The 24,814-nt window shown below is 38.1% G+C and overlaps 5 protein-coding genes and 1 long non-coding RNA gene across 6 annotated transcripts; 5 read left to right on the forward strand and 1 right to left on the reverse strand.

The window, feature by feature from the left end:
* The first annotated feature begins 3,532 nt into the window (after positions 1-3,532).
* LOC133746035 (uncharacterized) lies at positions 3,533-7,168 on the forward strand. Its single transcript, XM_062174193.1, has 3 exons — positions 3,533-3,686; positions 4,061-4,169; positions 6,597-7,168. Exons 2-3 carry the CDS (start codon positions 4,097-4,099, stop codon positions 6,809-6,811), a joined length of 288 nt encoding a protein of 95 aa, XP_062030177.1. The 5' UTR covers positions 3,533-3,686; positions 4,061-4,096; the 3' UTR covers positions 6,812-7,168.
* Positions 7,169-7,786: 618 nt separating this feature from the next.
* On the forward strand, positions 7,787-9,168 carry LOC133707110 (cytochrome b-c1 complex subunit 9-like). Its single transcript, XM_062132649.1, has 3 exons — positions 7,787-8,008; positions 8,217-8,264; positions 8,906-9,168. The coding sequence occupies exons 1-3, from the start codon at positions 7,889-7,891 to the stop codon at positions 8,954-8,956; spliced, it is 219 nt and encodes a 72-aa protein (XP_061988633.1). The 5' UTR covers positions 7,787-7,888; the 3' UTR covers positions 8,957-9,168.
* Positions 9,169-10,155: 987 nt separating this feature from the next.
* LOC133707288 (mediator of RNA polymerase II transcription subunit 11-like) lies at positions 10,156-11,157 on the forward strand. Its single transcript, XM_062132849.1, has 3 exons — positions 10,156-10,335; positions 10,404-10,520; positions 10,774-11,157. The coding sequence occupies exons 1-3, from the start codon at positions 10,282-10,284 to the stop codon at positions 10,948-10,950; spliced, it is 348 nt and encodes a 115-aa protein (XP_061988833.1). The 5' UTR covers positions 10,156-10,281; the 3' UTR covers positions 10,951-11,157.
* A 1,423-nt stretch (positions 11,158-12,580) lies between these two features.
* Positions 12,581-15,685, forward strand: LOC133742596 (probable eukaryotic translation initiation factor 5-1). The gene is made up of 2 exons (XM_062170283.1): positions 12,581-12,725; positions 13,806-15,685. The coding sequence occupies exon 2, from the start codon at positions 14,116-14,118 to the stop codon at positions 15,433-15,435; it is 1,320 nt and encodes a 439-aa protein (XP_062026267.1). The 5' UTR covers positions 12,581-12,725; positions 13,806-14,115; the 3' UTR covers positions 15,436-15,685.
* A 2,970-nt stretch (positions 15,686-18,655) lies between these two features.
* On the forward strand, positions 18,656-23,075 carry LOC133745385 (auxin response factor 17-like). Its single transcript, XM_062173445.1, has 3 exons — positions 18,656-19,865; positions 20,886-21,639; positions 22,760-23,075. Exons 1-2 carry the CDS (start codon positions 18,756-18,758, stop codon positions 21,594-21,596), a joined length of 1,821 nt encoding a protein of 606 aa, XP_062029429.1. The 5' UTR covers positions 18,656-18,755; the 3' UTR covers positions 21,597-21,639; positions 22,760-23,075.
* Positions 23,076-23,637: 562 nt separating this feature from the next.
* On the reverse strand, positions 23,638-24,464 carry LOC133742177 (uncharacterized). Its single transcript, XR_009862401.1, has 2 exons — positions 24,104-24,464; positions 23,638-24,006 (listed from the first exon to the last, which is right to left on the reverse strand). It is a non-coding gene; the product is annotated as an uncharacterized LOC133742177 (long non-coding RNA).
* Between the last annotated feature and the right edge of the window lie 350 nt (positions 24,465-24,814).

A 24,814-nucleotide genomic window follows, 5' to 3' on the forward strand; every position in this document is an offset into this window, starting at 1 on the left:
CATCCCTGTAGTTAGAAAGGAAATATCATCTTTTATTTTTTTTCTCTTTTATGTGTCATTTTTCCTATGATATAGTATTGACGAGCGGATTTTTGGTGTTCAACAACCCTATAGTTAGAAATGAATGTCATCTTTCATTTTTTTCTCTTTTATGTGTCATTTTTCCCATTTTTTGTTGTATGAATGTTGAAAGAAAAGACATTTGATCTTGTAATGCAAAACCAAACCAAAGGAGGACTTCAAGTTTAGATGCAAGTGAAGCATGTATGTGCCCTATCAAATTAAGTAATTAACAAGCCCTTCATTCGCTTCTACAACATGCTAATATTTTGTCATGTACTCTATGACAAAATACCATTAGGGCATTTTGTCTTCTCAAAAGTAAATAACATGTTTCAATTTGTATGGGATGGCTAGAGTTTTGGATACATTCATTGCTATTCTACACATGTTCAACAGGTCATTGTTTATATATATGGTTTCAATACTACCATTCTGGCTGGAGGATCTCTTGAAGACTTCAATTTTGGTCGGACATCGGGTATTTGACCTGATTAGCGATGACAACTATGCTTTTACATTAATGCCTTAAAAAAATTGAATTGATGCTTATCATAAGATAATGTTTATACTATACTATATTTGTTTAACATACCACTTACACATTACTGAATTCTTTGTCAATCACCCTGAAATCTAAAAAGAAAATTTTGAGTTGGATGTCTTTTATTTTGCTCTATTATATCAATCTAGACGTAAACGTAATTACTGACCTGATGAACATTCTTTGTTTCTATTATCCGCTCAAGTGCACTGTAAGCACCAATCTAATAAATTCATTTGGATAGGTAGGGTTGGACTCAATTTCCTTTGGTTGGGGTTTTGGTCACTACTGACTGTGAAACCGTGCTCATTAATTGTAGAAATTTGAAAACTGGCACTAACACTGCACCGATTAATCCCTCTAATGAAGAAAACCGATGGAGGAGGAGGAATATTTATTGCATATGAGCATATCTGTGATTCCATTGCAAATCGAACAAAGAGGGACAATAAGGGAGGAAGAAGAATGGCTCATTGATGAAGGCTTGTGGCGGTTCTTAGTGTATCAAGTGTCATTTCATTTGTCCCTCCATATAGATGTGACTTCGATTATTTGATTGATACATGCATTGGTGTTTTAACTTAGTATCTAACATCATTGTCATTCACAACAATATTTGTCGAAAATATTTTAAAATTTATTTTTCAAAAAAAAAAAAAAAATCTCACTCATGCATATTGTTTGATATTGATATACGTACAGTGGGTTTTTTCTTTGTCAATTTTATCAAGTATAATAAGCGAGTATATAACTATGTCTTCTATATATTTTTATTTAAAAAGAAAATAGGATGAGGAGGTTCAAGATCATAAACTCAAGTTTTTTTTTTTTTTTGAACCAAAATCATTCATTCATCTCAAGCCAGAATGGCACGAATACATACCTTCTCTTGCCAATCCTAGGGCAAGTTTAGGACGTGGTATGCTAGTACCACCCATTAGACAACCAGTGCTCATTTATTCAGCGAGCCTATGAACTATGAACATACATAGTAAATAGGCACATAAACAACAAAAATGTGCATGGTCCCTAAAAAAATAGGGGATAACTTAGAAAGAAAAATCTAACTAATTTGGAGCCCAACAGACCCAAAGGAATATCAAAACCCTAGGCCAAAAACAGCCGGTCCAGCCCAATTTCCATCCCCTCCTTGTGCACGACCCTCACCTGCCCTCCATCGGAACTGCCACCGCAAGCGCACTCCTCCCTTGCCGCAAGTGCACCCCGCGACCATGACTCAAGGAAACCGTTGTCCCCACCACGATGCCATCACCGAGAAGCTGCTTGACCAGAGCATGGCAACCAGACTCGATTCCAGCCAGACCAGATTCCAAGTCGATTCGGAATCTCCGCATACTAGCCACCAACGAACTCGACGGTGCCATCGCCGCCGCCTGGAGAAAGACGTTCCAGTACCGCTGCAGAGTTTTGGAGAACTAACGCCAACCAGCCTGTTGAACACCTCAGGCCAACAATCCTAAAAGGTCGAAGGACTATAACACATCACCTGTCCGGCAGAAGCTCCTCATCGACGAGTCAAGACTGGCGCCGACCCCGAATGCCACCGGACGAGAGAAGAATTTTCAACCCTAGACCAAAGGAAGCAGTCCGAGTTTTTCTCTCTCCACAGAGATGGAGGTTTTTTTAGGCTTGACCATGAACTCAAGTTGGTACCACAAGAAAAGGGGAAGTAGATTACCTCTTACTAACATTTTGACCAAGTCATCAGACATAGCAAGTAACACATTTTCTGGTCACGATAACGACTTACTTCTAACTAACTAGTACGAGCAAACAGTTGGGGGGGGGGGGGGGGGGGGGGGGAGGGGGGAATGAAAAGAGGAAGTTTCTATGAGTCAACTAACAATCCCTATAAGCATGGCAACCCATTTACTTCATTCATTTAGTCTCCACTTGGCCCCGATGCGTGGATGACCAAACATGATTAATTAGGCTCAAGTTTGACATATTTGCGAGATTAATATTAATGCAACGTACTCCAAGCAAAGTAGCAAATGGCATTACTAATTCATGCACAGTCTACTAATTGGAGCTTATCTAATTACATATATGATACTGGCTGCATTTTATTCCTCTGGCTAATTATGTCCTTGCATTTTTTTTTAGTCAACTTAACCTTTATTCCTTTATTAAGTGTTAATTATCTCTCTTAATTATCGTGCTATTCTGTTATTTTGGGACTAATTAAGTTGTTCCCATAGAACTAAACAAACACAAAAATGTAACTTATTCTAATGTACAAAACATAGTAAAGATACCTATAATATATCTCTATCTGCCATATTTCCCCTATAAATTTAACATGCACACTTATGAAGAGTAGAATAATTCTCAAAATGATACCATATAATTAATGAAATGGTTAAACTTGTATCCAAATTTTTTTTCTTCTGTAAAATACTATCTTTTGCTTTTTTGGTATGACTCTGTAAAATACTGTCTAACAAAAGAGTCATGTGGGCATCACATGTGGGCATCACATATTCAATTTGAGTAGAAATATGGATGTACTCCCTCCTCCCCAGGCTGCTATTGCTTTTTTTGATGATCTTTGTAAAGTTTCTAGACCTAGATCCCTTGTTAGACTTGTCATAATTTAGCTTTTCTTTTCATTTTAGGTCTCTTTACGACCTCCTTATAACAAAAAATATTTAGAGAAAGAAATATGGATGCAACTACCACCCATTTGAACATCCATAAGAAGAACCTTTCTTTCGGGTACCATTTTTTTTTGGTTGGCGATTGTAGAGATACTATTTTTTTTCTTATTGCGGAAAATAGAGATACCATTTGAGAATTTTTCCTTCCCAAAATTTGCTAAAAATGATAATTATTTTTAAAATTTATGTTGGCGTACATCCAGAAGATGAATTTGGCGCATCAAGAACCCGCTCAAAAGAGATTTACCAACGAGGCCCAACCCGTAAACCTATTGGGCTTCAATTCGGCCAACCCATTCAATCACCGTGGTTCGGTTCTTTAATTGCTCCCTCTCCCAAGTCCAAATCTCGAATCATCTCGACGCATTGCTCAGTTTCTAGGGTTCCATCATTTCCACAAGGTAAACATTTCACCTCTCTTCTTCTACATTCTTCTCCCCTTCGCTCATCCCTTCTTGCTTTCACGCTTCATTATTTGAATCGTTGAATCACTAATTTTGGTTTAAATTTAGTAATTGTTGTTTTCGATTATCGGAGCTCAATGACTGTTGCGGATCGGACTATACCTATAGATCTGTCCATGTTTATCATTTAATTCGGCCAATTTTTAAGAACTGAGTTTGGCGACTATTCTATGAGATTTTTATTTTTACTCATAGAAAAATCAATTGGATTAGTTTCGGACTCGAAGATTTTGACTGCAATTTATTGAAATTCTGGTTTGTGGAGATGTTATTTCTCTTTTTTGATTCAAGGAGTGTTTCTGGTGAAGCAGGTTATCGGTAGCAGATATTGTTTAGTTCTTGCAATCATGAGTTTGAGCAGTGGGATGAGGACCTGTGCCAAGGTCTTGATGTCTTCAGAGGCACCGCTGTCGAAATCAGGTTATTTTGATGTCTTCTGTTGCTTATTTTGGTTGCTTCCACTGTATGTTTTAGATAGCAAGTGTTTGCATAATGTTGTAATATTTATAAGCTCTAGAGAAAACAGTTGAATATGGTGTCCCGTGTAAGTAGTGTTTACAGTTGTACTGTTTACGCCTTCCTTGCTAAGTGAAAGCTTATAGATGAAATAAATTGAGTCCAGGGTGTACTACTAACAACACAACTGAATTTCGAAGTTCAGATGTTAAAATATGATGAATAGGAAATCTGAAGGGATGTGATGTTATTTACGCATTCCTTTCGTGAATGTCCATAGCATAATAGATATAATGTCTAATCAGTAGCAATGGAATGGTTTCATTATCTAAATGAAGAACATTTTGCACCAGAGAATCAGTTCTGCGGTCATTTACCCTTGACAGTATACACATTCTCCTATCTGACCTAGCTGGCGAGTGATCCTAGTTCATGGCATTGTGAGTGAATTGGTTAAGATGAAAGCATTCACAGTTAGATGAATTATGCCATGTAGTATATAAATAGTAATCGAATTTGAAAGAAAAAAGACGACCATGCCACATGTACTTCTCTACCCATGTTTACACAGTCATACGGCTTCTCCTTTTTTATGCCTTTTAAAGAACTGAGTGAACTGCCTTGATGTCACTTGTGTTCCCATGCGGGCATACAGAAAACTGAAAGTAATTCCTTTCTCTTCTGTTTTGTAAGAGTGTATTCTTTGTTCTTATGTGAAAGAAAGGTCTTACACATATCTTCATGTCACCCAATTTGGCCATTTCAAATGAGTTCTCACTTTAAGAAAGTGATTTTCTTTTCTTTTAATCAAATATGATCTTAGAGATATCTCTATCATCCTGGTTATGTTTTTGCAAATCAGTTTTGGCCGTTCCGAATGGCTTCTCGCTTTGAGAAAGTGTGTGCAAGGGCTCAACTTCACCCGGCCAATACGTGATTATGGGGCAGAATCGAGGATTAACATGTTCTTCCTCATGTTAAAGTTCATGGAATTGCCCTAAATTTTAATATTTTTTTACCACATACCGATGAACTATTTCCCTTTTACTGGATTATAAATTGTTAGGCACTGGCTCAACTTGCTAAGTGAAAAATCCACCGAGTCTGGATGTACTACTAAGAATACAACTGAATTGTTGAAGTTCAGATGTTAAAATATGATGAATAGGAAACTGTATAGATGTGATGCTATTATGCATTTCCCTTGCGGACTTCTGTATGAATGTGTCCATAGCGTAATAGATATAATGTCTATTTGGTAGTAATGGAATGGTTTCATTATCTAAATGAAGAACATTTTGCACCAGAGAATCAGTTCTGCGGTCATTTACCCTTTGACAGTATACACATTCTCCAATCTGACCTAGCTGTCGAGTGATCCTAGTTCATGGCATTGTGAGTGAATTGCTGTGGATTGGTTAAGATGAAAGCATTCACAGTTAGATGAATTATGCGATGTGGTATACAAATAGTAATTGAGTTTGAAAGAAAAAAGACGACCATGCCCCATGTACTTCTCAGCCCATGGTTACGCAGTCACAGGGCTTGTCCTTTGTTATGCCTTTCAAAGAACTGAGCGAACTGTCTCTGATGGCGCTCGTGTTGCCACGCGGGCATACAGAAAACTGAAAGTAATATCTTTCTTTTCTGTTTTGTAAGAGTGTATTCTTTGTTCTTGTGTGAAAGAAAGGTCTTACACATATCTTTATGTCACCCACTTTGGCCATTTCAAATGAGTTCTCACTTTAAGAAAGTGATTTTCTTTTCTTTTATGCAAATATGGTCTTAGAGATATCTCTATCATCCTGGTTATGTGTTTTGCAAATCAGTTTTGGCCGTTCCGAATGGCTTCTCGCTTTGAGAAAGTGTGTGTGAGGGCTTAACTTCACCCGGTCAATACGTGATTATGGGGCAAAATCGAGGGTTAACATGTTCTTCCTCATGTTAAAATTCAGGGAATTGCCCTAAATCATTATACTTCTTACCATGTACTGATGAACTATTTCTCTCTTACTGGATTATAAATTGCTAGGCACTGGCTCAACTTTCCCTAAATGTGGACGAGTATTTTATCTGTAAATTGGATGGGTGAAATTATAGTCAGTGAGTTTCTTGGGGTTGTATCTAATGCTTAATTTATTATGTTGTAATGTGCATAAAGAAAACCATTCTCTGTGAAGCATCCCCATAGATAATTTTGGTAAAAGTCTTATTGCCAAAGAAAAGGCTGCCACCTTGTAATTGGAGAGTGAATGTTCAAAGCCACAGTGAATCTTTGCATATATTAAAAACTCTAGCTTTTAAACGTATGATTTATTGATTCATTTAAGTTTAAATGCTGTTCTTTTTCATCGTATGTACTAAGTAGGAGTGGCTATTGTGTTTTCGCAGCAAGTAGGGGGTTCCATTCAACTGGAGTGAAGAGGATGGGTGGACATGGCCATGATGAACCATTCTACATGCATTCCAAACACATGTATAACTTGGACATGATGAAGCACCAGGGTTTGAAGATGAGCCTTGGAGTGTTCACTGCCTTCAGCATTGGTGTGGCTGTTCCAGTATTTGCTGTCATATTCCAACAGAAGAAAACAGCCTCTGGTTGATATGGTTGAATGCAGCAATAAGAGACGCATAATTATGCAGTCTTTGACATTCTCTTGGATCCATTTCTCATACTTGTCTTGTGAAAATATTGTGGTCATTTGTTTGATAATTTTGATTTAATCAATCAAGCACATAAGAATTAGATGTGGGCTTTGAAATTGTTCAATTCCTTCACAGCCTTCTCCCTATGGTTTTAGTGATGAGCAGTTAAATAAGGAGGCACTAAGATAAATTCCAAATGTTGGAAGTAGGATTGCTGCTGAGATTTTTGTTACATTTTGATTTTCTTTTCTTTTTTATGTTGAATCTTACTTGTTCCTCAGATGGTAAATCCAACCTTACAATGTTGTTTGTCAGATGATAAATCTCATATATTCTTTTATGTTACTCAGCAAGTCCTCATTTGCTGCAAAAGCACTACCGAAACACTATTTGAATAATCCTTCCTAATGAAAATTTGTACTCTCAAAACCCCTTTCTAAGAACTCACAGAACGATGACTTAATAGCTTAGGAGCGTTTGTCAAGTTATGCTACCCCTCAAAAGTTTTGTTCGACCAGTCGCTTACATGAAGTGAAGCCTGTAGCTCTAATGGCTAAGATTATTTATTTGAAGTTTGAATGTTTCTTTTATCTCTTAACTACATTCAAATCAATACATGTTCAAGGGTTAAAAAAAAACTGGTGTGTGTACTGTGTAGTATGTCTCATTGTTGTATTAGACCGTCAGACGACTCACAGCAATCTAGTGATTATCCAAGATTTTCTCCAAGTAAAATTTTTAGGATCGAGCAAAGATTGTGGCCCTCATCCTTGAAGTTTTAGAAAAAATGGCGTATGTTATACATCTCATTTTTTTTTTATTGAATAGTTAGATAAATTTAGTGGTCCGACCACCTAATCCAAGATAAAAAATTTACATTCGAGCAAAAATGTATACCTATTTAACATTTGGTTGACGACTGTAACTATTTTTATCTATTTTTCCTAATTGATACTCTTCATCATAGTTCTTCTACATACAGATCAGAAAAAGAAGGGAAAAGAAAAGGAGGAAGAGACTTGATTCATATTGCTATGGCTTCAACACCTCGACGAACCGGTGGAGGCCTCTTCGAAGGGCTCTACAGGGTCATCATGCGCCGCAACTCCGTCTACGTCACCTTCGTCATTGCCGGCGCTTTCCTCGGTGAACGGGTGGGTCAGCCTTACATTAGGGTTTCTTCTCGTAACCAATTTTGTTAGGCTCCTTCTTCTGCTTGGTTGCTAATAAATCTGAAATGGAATTTCCTTGATTTGAGACTGGGGCCAACTAAGTCTTATTGTGAGCTCAGCATTCAATAATCTACAATTTGAGAGAAGAATAACTATTAATGTTTGCTGAATTCTTATGCATTGGTTTCAGGCTGTGGATTATGGAGTTCATCGGCTGTGGGAGTACAATAACGTTGGGGTACGTCAATTATTTTGAAGTTTTCATTGTCTTTCGGTGATTTGCATGCATTTGCTCAATATATATATACTATTATGCATTTCCGTTTTGCAAAAATATGTTTTGATGTCCGTGAAAAGGAGCTCCAAGAAATGTATGTACGTGTTCGTGTTTTTATCTTTTATTTTATGGTTTAGATGCTTAAATGGTGATTTTGGATGGAAATTTGATTGTAAATACTGTTTGTGTCAGTTTTACATATTCTTCCTAACGTTAGGCTCCATTTGGATTGAATGATTTCAAGCGGAGGATGTAAATCTGACCACAACAAGACTAATTGCAGTGTTCTTGTAGTCTGGTTTTTCTCTGACATTTTCCCCATGCCTCGCGGTTCTGCATAGTATTAGATCATAGGCATGATTCGATGGTAATTGGATCTGGATGTACATGTATTGAACTATTGAAGCAAGATCGACTTGCATGCTGTAGAGGAAATTTAATGATTTGGGCTGTGATGCTTTGAGTACCACAGCCATATCACATGTTTGTAGAGGACATGTATTGTATGCAGATACGTACTATGCAGTTGAGATTCTTTCTTTGGTTGTAATATGGTTTACAACATTCAGATACTCTAAGATTATGTTTTCTTGTTAGTGCAGAAACGATATGAAGACATTCCAGTTTTGGGGCAAAGGCCAACAGATGAATGAACTATGGACTCTTCCTTATAACCATCTTGTAGTTCCCATAAGGAAAGTTGAAGTATGCAATTATGCATTAGGTAGCAACTCTTTTTTTCATTAATAAAATATTTGATGGATTGAACCGATTATATCAAGCATGTTTCAATGTTTGATGCTCTATTCAATTGTTTTTGGAGTGTTGAATCAGTCTTCTATGGCCAGATTGACTCTTAATATTTTTTTTATTGTTTGTTTCTGAGGTTTCATCTTTTGGCCTTGATTTCCATTGACTAAAGTATATGGTCTAGAGAATGTTTGATGAAGTTGACCGAGAAAAAAGATGTCAATATTTTCGGTGGCTAATATCAGGAAATTCAGATTTCCCTATTGTGATTCTATATTTAATAGGATTGCTGGTGCTAAATATTAGTCTCGATGCATACAGGCTGTGCTGCCTACAATCATTATTTGGTCCTGCTTACTTGATTGAATTGAAGTTCACTCATAACAGTTCAACTATTTTAATCGACGGGATGTGTATTTCACCTGATATGCACATGATCGATATCTAACAGTCAAGAGATAATAAAAAAAGGGGGAATTTTATTCGCACGTCACCAACTATATATTAAATACACTACTCAATCTTTTTTGTCTTAATTTTTTATATAAACTGCCTATTTTTCCCCAAATCCACCTCAACCACCACCTAGTTGATCATCTTCTCCCATGAACTAGTTCATCATCATCTCTCACAAAGCCACTTCATCTTCTCCCATGAAAGGTGCGAAGTTTCTTCTTTTCATTAAATTTTCTACCGTCCCATATGTATAATACACATACAATATCATCTTAAGAATTCAATTTTGTAACCAACTTGAGGATTCAGTTACTCATATGTGATATCGTTATTTGCAAATAAATTTTTCTATTCGATCACGACTTCTGTAATTTTTAACTTATCTTTGAAGCAATTGGTTTCCTAGATAATAACCTAATTTCCTAGATAATAACCACCACCTAAGCAAATAAACTTTTCTATTCGATCACGACTTCTATTATATTTTTCTCTCAGAAAAAAAATGCAAAGAGAAAATTTTATTTTGAAATTTTGTCCGATAACTCGAAAAAAAAAAAAAATAGTAAAACCAATTTTCCCCGCTGTAAAATTGTCTAGTTGACATTTTTTTTTCTCTGAAATGGAAATAAAAAACAGGTTGGCGAAGAAAATAAGAAGATAGTAAATTAAAGGCGGTAAAGTTCATTCTTTCTTCTTCCTCATTCTTCAAATCCCAGTTGTTCTCTGGTTTCTCAGAGTCGGTCATTCCTTCAACTGAGCTCAATCAAATGCCATGGATTCACAGACCCAAAACACGTCGTTGCAGAGGCTTCAAACTGTGGAGAAGGTAAGGATTACTGAAATTAGATTGCTTTTCTGGGGCAGCGACTGACTGCGATTGGTTAATTTTGACAGAGAATCGTGAAGGTTTTGGAGCTGGCCGCAAGTGTGATGGACGAGCTTGCAAACCCTACTGGTCCCAGAAGGGAGTCCATCAACAACCATGTTCGCCAGTTCATGCAATTGATCAAAGTTCGTCTTCCATAATCTGAATATGCTCATTCTGGAAATCTGTTTCAAGTATTAACAAATCTTGGTTTCAATGTACATTTGTGTTATTAGGGAGTTATGGTATTATGGGGAAAATGTGAGTGACCTTTGGTCCGGGGTGCTAGCTTAGCTGACGGCTAGGTTATTCTTACTCTTAAAATTTTGCTTTTTGCTCGTGGTTTTGGAAATTGGGGATGAGGATTTAGGAATATTTATTTCTTTGTTGAATCATCAGGATATTCAAATGGCATTGCGGGATGAAATCAAAAGTGCGTGTGATTACCGTCCATTTGAGAAGTGTGATTACAGTTCAAGAATAGCTAACGAGATCTGTTGCAAGAAACTGGAATATGTCATGTCACAGTTAGATGGAATGAAAGAAACAATAGATGATTATCATACTGCAGTTTGAAGATGCGTGGCAGACAATGTAATATGTTGAGAGTTCCGACCGTCAGGTTTCTCCTCACAAAGGATTGATAATTCTAGTCTAGATGATGACATAGTTCAATCAGGCAACTTAATTACACAGTGTTCTTGTAGTCTGGTTTTACTGTGACATTTTTTCCCTATTGTTTAGTTAGTGTGGAAAGTTGGAGTATGCAATTATGCATTAGGTAGCAACTCTTTTTGTTTTTTTCATAATAAAAGTTTTGATTGATTGAACTGATTATATCAAGCATGTTTCGATGGTTGATGCTCCATTCAATTGAGTGTTGGATCAGTCTTGTATGGCCACATTGACTCTTAAATTTTTTTATTGTTTGTTTCTGAGGTTTCATCTTTTGGCCCTGATTTTCACTGACTAAAGCATACGGTCTAGATAATGTTTGCTGAAGTTGATTGAGAAAAAACAAATGTCAATATTTCGGTGGCTAATATCAGCAAATTCAGATTTCTCAACTGTGATTCTACATTTGATGGGATTAATGGTGCCAAATATTAGTCTCAATGCATACAGGCTGTGCTACCTACCATCATTATTTGGTCCTGCTTGCTTGATTGAATTGAAGTTCACTCATAACAGTTCAGCTATTTCAATCGACGGATGTGTATTTCACCTGTATTTCACCTTCTATGCATACGATCGGTATTTATTATCTAAACAGTCAAAAGACAATAAAAAAAGAAGGAAAAAAAGAAATAGAAGAAGCATAATCATACGAATGGAATTTGTCCCCTTTATGCTTATTATTACTACTTTCTAATGATTCAGAATCACTCCAAATATGGAAGTATATAACTGCTGTTAATGGCAGTGATTCTAAATTCCCTTTAGTTCCATCTTCCAATTTTATAAAAGGAGAAGCTGACAATCGCTGAATTGGGATACGACTTGAGAATCTGAGATTCTTTTAGAATTTGGAACCTAGGTGAGGATATGTTGTTTCGCCTTTTAGAAAGACTAATTCAATCCAAACATTCAAATTGTCACAATTTAGTGTAGAATAATGCACTATTTAAATCGGAAAGGCACAAAATTTATTCTTTTCATCAAATCTTCTACAGGCCCATATGTATAATATACAATATCATCTTGAGGATTAAGTTATATTACCAACTTGAAGAATCAATTACGAATAAAGTTATTGCCAAACAAATCTATCTATTCGATTACGACTTCTGCAATTCGTAGCTTGTCATCGAGGCAATTGGTTTCCTAGATAAGAACCTAAATAAGTAGAAAATATCTTAACCACCACAACTGGTCGAGTCGGTAAGAACCTCTAAGTGTGGAACCCCCACACCTGGATTCAAATTCTTTGGACCTATAGAAAGCCGTTAAGTAACAGTGTGATCTCGATACAAAAAATAAAAGAAGGAGATAACATCTTATTATATTTTTCTCTCCATGCAAAGAGGAAATTTTATTTTGAAATTTTGTGAGATAACTTTTGAAAAAAAAAAACAAAAAAAATGGAAATAGTAAAAATAATTTTTCCCGCAGTGAAATTTGTAAAACAACAGGTTGGCAAAGAAAATAAAAATAAAAATATAGTAAATAAAAGGCGGTGAGTTAGCCCTACTCGTACCTTCCCACACCCAACGCCGCATATAAATTGCGTGCATTCTCCATTCTCTCTCGCCCAAGACGCAAAGCATAACCAGATAACATCCTCATCCTCCTCCACTCTAGGGTTTCCTCTCTCTCTCTCTCTTCTCCTCCTCCGTCTCCAATACCATCAGGTATCGTCGTCTCCGCTTCTCTCTTTTTGATGCCGTCAATTTCCTTATCTCCGATTGTTGTTTTTGACTGTGTGTGAGATTTGTTTAACCGGAGCTTCGTTTTCCGATTAGATTTCGTGCGATGTTTGTGGATTGTTGTTGTTTGTGTAGATCTATAGCTGTTCGGTGCTCGCTTGTTTATTTTCGTTCGAATTAATACGCGTTGTGGTTTATTTTGTATTGATGGATTTGTATTTGCGATAGATGAAATTCGTTCGTGTTTTTGACCTTGGATTTTTCGTTAGGTTTTTGATAATTTATTTGCCCAGGGAATTTCATGAAGCTTCGTATCTCTTATGAGAGCCGTGTTGATTACTCTGAATCTTTTTGTTTGTGTATATATATAACTATATATAAAGTCTGTATGTTTTGTGGTTTTTGCTTGCTGTATAGAAGTTGTGAAACCTGTTTCTAGGGTTCATGAACCTCTAGGTTTTTTTGCTATTGATACATGGACACCTGGAATTGGAAAATTACTGGGTGTCTTTTTGGTTTAGTGTTTTTTATTTTCATTGCGCAAACTATGCTGTTTATCTGAAAATCAGAACTCTTATTTACAGTCGGCTATGCTTGTTTGTGTGTTTTGCGCAGCTCCCATTCATGAAAGATATACAAGAGGGTTTACTTATTGTACTAGAAGTTGTGAAATCTGTTTCTAGGGTTCATGAACATCTAGGTTTTTTGTTATTGATACATGGACGCCTGGAATCAGAAAATGACTGAGTTTCTTTTGATTTAGTGTTTTTTATTTGCATTGCGCAAACTGTGCTGTTTATTTGAAAGTCGGACTCTTATTTACAGTCAGCTATACTTATTTGTGTGTGAATGTATTTGATTGTATGTAATGTGAAATGAAAATAAGAATTCTTACGTACACTGGAAATTAATCGTTCTTAACTTACCTGATTGCGGAGTTGATGTGAATGTTAATTATATTCTGTTGCCTTCAATGATTATACAAGTGAAACCTTTTTATTGGCGGATGAATTGTATTGTTCCTTGGAATGTGTTTTGCTGAGTACCTTTATTATTTGCTTGCAGGAAGTTGGCAGTTCATTCTGCTACATTGCATTTCGTCAAAGTGGAGTGTGTGAAGTTTGTACCCTATTTTATGTCTGAACGGGCCTCTCTCTATTGGTCGTCAATCGGATTGCTTGGTGAGTATTGTCCTACTAGAAAAAAGTACAGATTTACTGCTGGTGAAGTTGAATGCATCCATCTTGGATCATTAGAAGGCAATAACGCTCACTCTCTTGGTTGCCATTTTATGCAACCTGTTCCCTTTGCCGACTTATCTGATAAAGGAGCCCTTCTCCTATAATTCATCATCTCTGTCATACCCTTGTTGAAGATGGCTCTACAGAACATTGGTGCTTCCAACCGTGATGATGCCTTCTACAGGTATAAGATGCCAAGGATGATAACTAAGATTGAAGGTAGAGGAAATGGCATCAAGACTAATGTGGTTAACATGGTGGAAATCGCAAAGGCCTTGGCTAGACCTGCTTCTTATACCACCAAGTATTTTGGCTGTGAGCTTGGAGCACAGTCAAAGTTCGATGAGAAGACTGGAACTTCCCATGTGAATGGTGCTCATGACACTGCAAAGCTTGCTGGACTTCTTGAGAACTTCATTAAGAAATATGTGCAGTGCTATGGCTGTGGGAACCCTGAAACTGAGATTATCATCACTAAGACGCAGATGCTCAATCTCAAATGTGCTGCATGTGGGTTTGTGTCTGATGTTGACATGAGGGACAAGCTTACAACTTTTATCCTCAAGAATCCTCCAGAGCAGAAGAAGTCTGCCAAAGAAAAGAAAGCCATGAGGAGGGCAGACAAAGAGCAGCTTAAGGAAGGGGAGGCTGCTGATGAGGAGCAAAAGAAGCTTAAGAAGGAGGCAGCAAGAAAGAAAGGCACTTCTGGCTCCAAAGTATCAAGCAAGAAGAAAACCACCGGTTCGGATGAGGATCACTCCCCTACTCGGAGCCACGGAGATGTGATTGACCAAGCCGCTGAAGACGATGATGATGATGTCCAGTGGCAGACAGACACATCCATAGAGGCAGCCAAGAAGCGAATCGAGGAGCAGTTGAGTGCTGCTACTGCTGATATGGTCATGCTTTCTACCACAGAAGAGAAGAAAAAATCTCCACCAAAGTCTCCAGAGCGTGAAAAGAAAGCTGAGGCTAAGAGTGAGAATGGTGCTGATAATGTCCATGGGAAGCTTGTTGATGAGATCAAACAATCCTTGAAAGCCGGGAGCAATAGCAGTCAGCTCAAAACCCTTTTGGGTACTCTTTCTGGTACTCCCCAAGAGAAAATGGATGCCTTACTTGAAGCTCTCTTTGAAGGTGTTGGAAAGGGGTTCTCCAAGGAGGTGACCAAGAAGATCAAGTACATTTCTGAAGCAACTATAGCCGAGGGCTCTCAGCTGACTTTGTTGCGTGGACTTGAGTCCTTCTGTGATAAGGCGAACCCTGATGCTACAAAGGAGGTGGCCTTGGTTTTGAAATCACTGTATGATGAAGATGTGCTGGAGGAAGAGTATATTATGAAGTGGTATCAGCAAGGCTTAAGCGGCAAGGCAAAAAGCTCCCAGATTTGGAAGAACATTAAGCCTTTCATTGAGTGGCTCCAGAGTGCTGAGTCGGAGACAGAAGAGGAGTGAATGGCATATCTAACATGCTCGCTTGCATTATTTGCTGCTTGATTACTAGTATGGAGTATTAGTTGTGTTTTCTTATTTTATTTCCTCTTGAATAATGAGGTATTAGTTGTCTTTGTCTGGAAATAAAGGGGGAGTTGATGGGTTGGGCTTGTCTGGCCTGCCCCCTGTTATGAATTGCGTTTTTGTTTGAGATGAACTTATTTGTTCTTGTTATATGTTTCGATAATAATGTTCATACTTCATTTTCAAAGTTTTGGTTGTTGAGCCTTAATGTTGTCTTGTCTCTGGTTTTGGTTTTGGTATCTCGAATGGTATTTGCTTTTCATCTAGATCTGTCATTGACTTTTCTACAAACACATAGCATGCACTCAGAATGGTAGTTTTAAATGGGTTGTGTTATGTCTGGTATGGGTTAATGCAGCTTATCAGTCAGCGTTCTTGATTATAGACTTCTGTAACAAACCCATGTCACCAAGAAGATTCATGAATATTTCGGATGCCCGGAAATTTTTGCGAGTCTTGTGTAATCGTATATTCGCATTGAATGGTCTAGACAGCAAATGTATAATGTTTATGAAGCTTATCCACAAACTTGTTAAAGATAAAATTTTAGCTGGTCTTACAATGAATATTAACTTGATCAGGTTGGTTATACAGCGGTAAAATGTCACTTCAAGAGCAATGATTGGCAAGTTTTGATCAGAGTGGAAGCATTAGACGAAATGTATATGGTCACAAACTTTACTATGTCAACCAATGGTTGTTGATCCTCCTCAACTTTGGCTGGCTACGCCCATGCTCATAGCACCTATATGTGGGGACTTTCAAGTTTCATAAGATAAGAACGGTTTCTTTATCAATGTCTTCTTATTTATTTATTTATTCCAAATTATCAATCTGATATACGTATCAAATGAAAAACACGCTGGCCTATATCCTCATTTTAGGGTTGGTTTTGCATCATCCCAATTGAATCACATCTACACAATCTTATCAAACCTAAAAGAGTTCTTGACAAAGAAGTAGAACAGGCTCAACCATGGTCGGGTTGTAACTCAATTATCTTCTCTAATCCAATGGCTCCCCAGGTTTCCGAAAGCAATTAGTTAATGTATTAGGTTCCATCACTCCAATTCTTTAAAACAATGTTCAATATTTATTATTAATGTGATTCTTAAACTTCATCCACCTCATTTTCTTCTGGTCAAAGTGGATGATGCGTACAAGTTAAAAGTTCCCCATATTTTTTGGTTGTGGTATTATCTATGTTGGGGTCAAGCGTCTTGTCTTCACCTAAAAGGTGCCAACAACAATGACACTCATGTCATTGTATTTGACAAAACATGGTCCAAACATATGTAGTTATGTCACTCATGTAATAAATTTAAGAGTTATATCTACAAATTTAATATAATCAAGGAAAAACATAATCTACGAACATTATGTTTATAGGGGTTACGAAGAAGACTCACGAAGTATAGTATAAGCGTTGATTATGAGTGGAGTAGAAATTCGAAGACAAAGAAGAGGGAACCTACAAAATTTGCTAAGTATGGGATTTAGCCGCCTCCATGTCCTTTGGATCTCAAAATTGGTGTTGAACAAAACGGTGAGATAGTAGTCAAATTCTTAAAAAAAAATCATGATTTCTCAAAATATTTAAGATAGATAATGATCCCATTAGTCTCATATTGCAAAGTGGTTCTTTCACTTCAGATACAAGTTTCAAGAATTCAATCACAAATATACTATATTCAAATTTGAACACCACCCCAATCTCGAGTTTCACATCAAAACAGGGCAAAGATTTAATACGAAGAGGTCATTGACCACCTCTTTTGCAGGTAATACATTAGTTAATAGTTCAATTATCCGATTGCCTTGTATCTCTAATTAGAGATAAGTTTTATCACAAAATGTGAAGGCAAAATAGAAAAACGTGACTAAACGAGGGTCTTAGTACAGAGAAAATAACAAATGCCGACCGCGACATGAAGGCAGGAAAATCCGGTCCGTGCCACGCCCCTTAATATTCGTATGAGATCCCTTAATTAAGAACTTAATTAAGACCAACACAAACACCAATAACCATAACGGGTTTTTCGAAAATTTCTATCTGAATTGGACTGCACAGTCAAAGTTTCAATTCAAAGAAACAGTAGCCAACCAATTTGAGGTCGGCAATTGGCGTTCAAACCGCTTACGTTTGCAATCCCTAAGAAAACCAAAAACAGAAAGAAAATAAGAAAAATATCCTAACAAACAAACCTGATGGTTGACTTCTCTCACTCTCAGTGTCAGTGTCAAATTTTCAGTGGCATTCACTCAGTCACTGACTCACCAACCACCAATTCCAGTCTATTTACTATTCATTTCACTCAAGTACCACTCCAATAGAAAAGGTGATGTCAAGCACAGGGAGGGAGAGGGACAAAGATGTAGAACAGCAATGGTTATGGTACTTGCTGCATATGACCAAAAAAAAATGGTACTTGCTCCATGGCCCTATATAGGATTCTCTGACAACTCCCATTAATTGAACCCCCAGAGCATATAACAAATCTAATGGATTTATCAACCTAATAAATGGACTTACGATTTTATTACTCTGTCGTATTATTACTACGTTACGTTGTCTGATTGTCGATCGATAAGACATTGTCGCTGCGTACTTTGAACCTTTATTACGAGTCTATAAATTAAACGGAAAGTTGTATTATATGTAACTACATCTAACACAAATTGTCATAATGTAATGATTTATTATCATATCATAACACTGTGCATGTTGTCAAAACAACACGTCAACACGCAATTAAACAATCCTAATCACAATCTGACAAGTGACAAATACAACTTACAGGATTGTCCTATTGTATTGTAAATGTTCTTTTCTCTTCTATTACACGACGTCACCAATTTTTCCTTTGTTCGAACTTCTAAACCACACCATCAAACATTCTATTGATAAAAAAAATATAACAATTAATTCCGATTCGCAATCTGACAACATAAATTTCAGGTGGTGGATTACGTTTAGAAGTGTGTGAAAACCGTAATTTGACAGAAGCAGAAGACGGCACAGTCGGTCACAAAGAGGCCGAGTTTTTTTAACCCACTACTACTACTTCTTTAATTACTTACTTACTTAATTAATTAAACAACAAAAATTAAAAATATAAATAAAGCTGCTGAATCAGACTCAGACAGAGACAGTTTCTTCAATTTTCTTTCTTTCTCTGAAAAACCAAGACACACACACTCTCTCACAATCCCTCACTCATTCCTCCATTCAAATCCCTAAATCCCAAAACCACACTATGCCTCCCAATTCTCACCGTCACACTCGCTCTCGCTCTCACTCTCACGCGCCTCCTCCGCCTCCGCCGTCGCAGCTCGTCTCCATCGACCCCAAAATCTGGCGAGCCTGCGCCGGCAACTCCGTCACCATCCCCACTCTCCATTCTAGGGTTTACTACTTCCCCCAGGGCCACCTCGAACACTCCACCACCTCCTCCTCCTCCGCTCCGGTTCTTCTCTCCCCTCTCGTCCTCTCCAAGCCTCTCATTCTCTGCCGCATCGCCGCGGTCCAGTTCCTCGCCGATCCCACCACCGACGAGGTCCTCGCCAAGCTCCTCCTCCATCCTGTTCACTCCGGACTCTCCCCTCACCACCGCGAACTCAGCGCCGCCGCCGCGGCGGAGGAGGGAGAGGAGGACGACGATGGCGGCGATAGGGTGGTGTCGTTCGCTAAGATCTTGACTCCTTCCGATGCTAACAATGGCGGTGGTTTCTCTGTCCCGAGGTTCTGTGCTGACTCGATTTTCCCGCCGCTTAACTACCAGGCTGAGCCGCCGGTCCAGACGCTCTCCGTCACCGACCTGCACGGCGGCGTTTGGGACTTCCGCCACATCTACCGCGGGACTCCCCGGAGGCACTTGCTCACCACCGGCTGGAGCAAGTTCGTCAATCACAAGATGCTCGTCGCCGGCGACTCTGTGGTGTTCATGAGGAGCTCCAGAGGTGGGGAGATGTACGTCGGGGTAAGGCGGACCATGAGGGCGAGCGCCGGCGGCGATTGCGGCAGGTGGAGCTCTCACATTGGGCTGAAGTCGGAGGAGGAAGGTTCTGGAAGTGACGGCTTTAAGACTAAGCTTTCGGCGGCGGCTGTGGCGGAGGCTGCGGAGATGGCGGCGCAGGACATGGCGTTTGAGGTGGTGTATTATCCGAAAGCTGGGTGGGCCGACTTTGTGGTGAAGGCAGAGGTGGTGGAGAAGGCATTGAAGGTGTTTTGGACGGCTGGGATGAGAGTCAAGATGGCCATGGAGACTGATGACTCCTCCAGGATGACTTGGTTTCAGGGCACTCTGTCTTCGGCCTTTGTTCCGGAGAATGGGCCTTGGAAGGGATCCCCATGGCGTATGCTTCAGGTATTTCATTTCTCTCCTCAGCTTTTGGCTTTGAATTTATATTAACAACTGATTGAGTCAAGGGAAATGTAGAGGCAATTGCTTTGCACTTGTTATTAGCTTCTCATCGAAACTCATTGATGTTTATATGACACATTTTACTGTAATGTAGATCCAGTTGGATGTAGTTTTCTGTAAATATCAATGATTGATTTGGAATAGACTTTCAATGATTGATTTCATTTATGAATTGATCAGTTATTATGTTTTAATTGTATTCCAGAGGATACTACTGTTGTGGCTTTGATTTTTATCTTTTATGCTTGTTGCAATATTACTGTTAAGATTTCTGGGATTAATGAGAATATTTGATTTTTAATAAAGCAACTCAGCCTGAATTGTTCTATAGTTGCTTGTTTTGAATGATTTATAATAGGTTAGGCTCATTTAACTTGTATAAAAAATGTTGGAGGAGAAGTGGGATTGAACGAGTTACTTGATCGATACCTCTGTGATAATATATGCATTGCACCAACTTTTCTGCGGCCTTGCCTGTTCAAATATTTGATATCATTTGTGTTAAAATCAGTATGGTCTTGAAGAAGAAAGAAAAAAAAAAGGAAAGAGCAAACTTCCTGTTCTGAAAAGAAATAACCATGTGAAGACACCTTTGATTCAGATTGTAGATTATAAGTATCCATTGAATGTTGTGTTCGAGAGTTGAGAGTATGCCCTTTCAAAATGTTTCCCTATAGACTGTTCACAGTTTAGCAAACCAGAATTTCGATGCTTCACATTCAGTTCTACCTGAGATTAAGAGTAACCTATTATATCAGGCATGCTAACACAACAATGCACACACACAACAGTTCTACCTGTAGTTGTTTATATATAGGTAGAATATTTCTGTAGAAATATCCGTCGGATGTTTTAAAATTTTACATTTTGTCATATGCTGAACTCATTGCCTTTAGCATATACTAATTTAAGTTTTATAGTTCATGCCTAGTATTTAGTTATCTAACGATCTCTATATAATAGGTTACATGGGATGAACCTGAAGTTCTGCAGAATGCTAAGAGGGTGAGCCCATGGCAAGTTGACTTTGTTGCATCAACACCTTCTCTTCATACTGTACCTTCGCTTCATACTGTATTTCCCCCAACAAAGAGACTCCGAGCTCCACTGAATCCTGGGCTGCTGAGAAATGGAGAGGAAGAATTCATGATACCTATAACCGGAGCAGCTAATTCAACAATGGGGCAATTCAATGCTTCCTTGTTGAACTATAACATTTTTCCTGCTGGCATGCAGGGAGCCAGGCAAGATCTATTCTGTGTATCCAATGTATCTCATTTGTTAAATGAAAATTCTCCTCGGATGTGCACCTATAATTCCTTTGGCAACAACAACATGGTGCCAAGGTTGAAGAGGGTGTCAACTGAGTTGAACATTGGAAGTCCACAGTCTGATCAATTATCACCAGATAGCCAGAGTAGTCCACATTCCTTTGGCATGGAACTTGATGGGAACCGAAACTGCAACTCGACAAAGGTCGGAAGAAGTTCTTTTCAACTCTTTGGTCAGACCATTCAACTTGAAGGTATTGATGCTGTTGGTTGCACTGGGGACGGTGGCAATATAGGGTATAATGAAACTGAACTTCTGAACAACCAACTGGATCTTTCTTATACCAAACTGCTTGAAAGGATTGATGTTCGAGTCTCAGCTGTTGAAGCTTGTACTTTGTAAACTACTTGTGGCAGCTACGTCATGCAGTTAAGTCAGTGTACAGGTAATCTCATCTGCCTAATTGATTTGAATTGTTGAATCATTTGATGAAATTTGCCTACAAATTCTGCACATAAGTCTGTTTCGAAATCATGAATTGTTGAAACCTCATTTTTCTGTTGTGGGTTTCACGCATTAACACTGCTTTACCACTGCATTGGCAACCGATGTAACTAAATTGTTCTAATGTAGCTTTAACAGTTCTTACAGGTAGATTTTCTTGAATAACTTGTTCATTTTGTCTTTATGTTATGCTGAAAGTTGTTCCTTCAAATTTCACTCGCATTATCTTGGGTTTAAGTTCTTATGAGGAGGACTCCATTTTAAGCAACTTCATTAAACCAGTTCATTCAGAAAACTACTTGTAAATTTCTTTGAATAAATTGTTTCATTATTGGAAACCTAATAAATTGATTTCTTTTCATTGTTGTGTAGTGCGGTATTATCTGGTACTTTTATTGTCCTACGGATAGCTAGTTATTATATTAGTTACTTGTTTTATTTTGCACGAACTGCATTTTGGGATAATAACTTACATTTATTTTAACTTGGTGTGAATCCATTAGAGTTTTTTATCCAGAAAGAGGAAAGTTTGTTTTTGTCTTGGATTGTTACAATTAGAGCTTGTTTGCTTTGACTTTTGGTTCACTAGCCTAGGTAAACTGCCAATTAATCTTGCATTGAGAAAACAAAAGATTACCGGATAGATTGAATTGATACGAATATCTTGTTGATTCCTCTGTATAGCCATGGTTGACTGGCTAAGACGTTGTCCTGTATGGTCATCACTAGCTTAAATATTGCAGAACTCTAAAAGTTTGCTACTCCTTTGAGTCTTGTTTGTAGCGATTTTAAGAACCAAGTAATGCTCATAATGCTCAAATCATATACAGAAGTTTACTGGCTATAGTTGTATGGGTTACATGGGGTTAAAAAAAAAAATCAGGTGTCAAGTAGATAGAATCCGTATATGTCAATACTCAATAATTCTTTTTACTATCATATAATCAAGAATTTCGTCACTATCGTATTGTGATACTCGTTTAGTATCTGTCGTCATTATCATATAATTAAGAGTTTCGTCACTATCATATTTTTGATACTTGTTTAGTATCTGTTTGCAGGCTCTCAAGTCTTGCACAAGCTGATTAGGATTATTGACCGTTGCAGTAGTGTTTTGTGTGTATTCGGGTTTGTCTAGTTTGTGGCTTTGGACGTCGAAACAATCAATCTGTAGACTTGGTTTTCAAGTTTGGAAACTGAGTATTAGATGCTAATGCTAGAAGATGCTATATTATTGTTCTTCAGGTTTATGTGTAATTTAAATCTTTACTTGTTTATTGGATTCTATGTAATTGTGATGGTTTGCTACTACACCCCATTTTGGAATTATGGTTTTCCTGATAAAAATGGCAGGGAATGTGTTTTTGTTTCATAAAATGGCAGGGAATGTGTTTTTGTTTCATACTTTCGGATAAATCTAATACAGGAGAATCCGGACCCAGATGGACATCATTGATATTTTGTTAGTCATGAATCAGTTTGAGGGACGTCTCAAACCGACTTTATGACCTTCTCTGTGCCTTTTCGTGTGTAGAGTAGCATTATAACAGTGAAACTATAGTGAACTTGGGATGACATGAAATGTATTTGGAACTTTGAAAGTCTAGCTTTCTTGCCTGAAGAATAATCACTATTAGCACAATCTTTCAAAAAAAAAAAAAAAAAAAAAAAAATAAAAAAGGAACAACCTCATTTAGTTGAGACACGAAAATGAAGCTCCAAAAATGGCATTACAAACTGAGAGTTTGGATACAATAGGAGCAGACATGAACGTTGGATAGTTTTCTGTGCATTGAATTTGAGTAGTGGATGACATGGATGAAATTTGGTAAGAGAGGTTTTTTTTTTTGAGAAGTTGGTAAGAGAGATTGAAAAAGAAGAGGATGAAAGTAAGATGGCACGTTTCTGATATTACTAAACAAAATAAAGATAGAGGTCATTCAAAAGCAAATGATTTCTTTTTAGGTAAACTTAGAACAAATGAATTGCTTCTCGAGTGCAGATGAAGAAACTCCTTAAGACATTTCCTGGATAAACCGGGTATAACAAAACATAGGCAAGAGAAGAGGACCGTCTTCCCTTTCAAGGAACAGTTGAGGATATGCAAAGATACCTCTGTTGTTCAGTCACATTCATCCAATGTCCCGGTTTTTACACAACTACTTGTGCAATCCATATATACTCGTTCACAAATTTATGAGTTCGATCACCTTTTTCTCCAACCTCTCTTCATATCCATATTCAGTCTGCAACAAGGTATGGCCGTTTATAATTATGTTTCCTTAATGTAATAGGAATAGAACAAGAACTGCACAACCAAATCCGATGTTAGGATCAACTCAGTTAATCTCAACACTAATCTCTCTCTTTTGTAAGAAGCCCACGCGGAATAGTTCCAAGAATACCTGATGTAAGAAGTGGTCCTGTGCCACATGTCTTCTTCCTCTTTTGCCAAGGATTGAACTCAGTCTTCAATCCTTTTATTGTAACAGAAGACCAGAATCGGCAATGAAGACTTATGAATGAATTTTAGCTTTCTTTCTCATTCAATCTGCATCATAATTGTGAACCTATCATCTGGTATTAGAGCATGGCTCCGCTCAGGACCGTGCAAACTTCCGTCCCCTCCACCACCCCTACATCCTCCTCTTTTGTTCCACCACCACCTGCATCCAATATAGCTTCCTCTTTCTTCCAGCCCGAGGATTGGCCGCAGCCGCAGATGGCAGAGTTCAACCACTCTCTTGAGATGCTGATGAGTTGCACCATTCACTCTATCAACCAAAACCAATCGGCCTTCCAGACACACATCTCTGCCCAGATTGCTGCTCCCCAGAGCACCATCTTCCCTTCCTGGTTTCTCTCCTCATCACCGGTATCATCTACTTCCCTACTTCCACCACCACCCACTATATCCCTTCTACTTTTTCACAACTCACTTTCGGCTCCATTCCTTCTCCGGCATCTAGCTGGCCCGGCTTCGGAATGCCCAACCCACCGTCCCTCTCTACCCCATCCCACTCCACATTTCAAGTTTCATCACCACAAACACCTAGACCCCCAGTTTCATCCGCTCCACCATTTTTTTCCATACTAACTTCTTTTCCACAACCCCC

This window comes from Rosa rugosa, chromosome 4, assembly GCF_958449725.1.
Source record: "Rosa rugosa chromosome 4, drRosRugo1.1, whole genome shotgun sequence".
Taxonomy (NCBI): Eukaryota; Viridiplantae; Streptophyta; class Magnoliopsida; order Rosales; family Rosaceae; genus Rosa; species Rosa rugosa.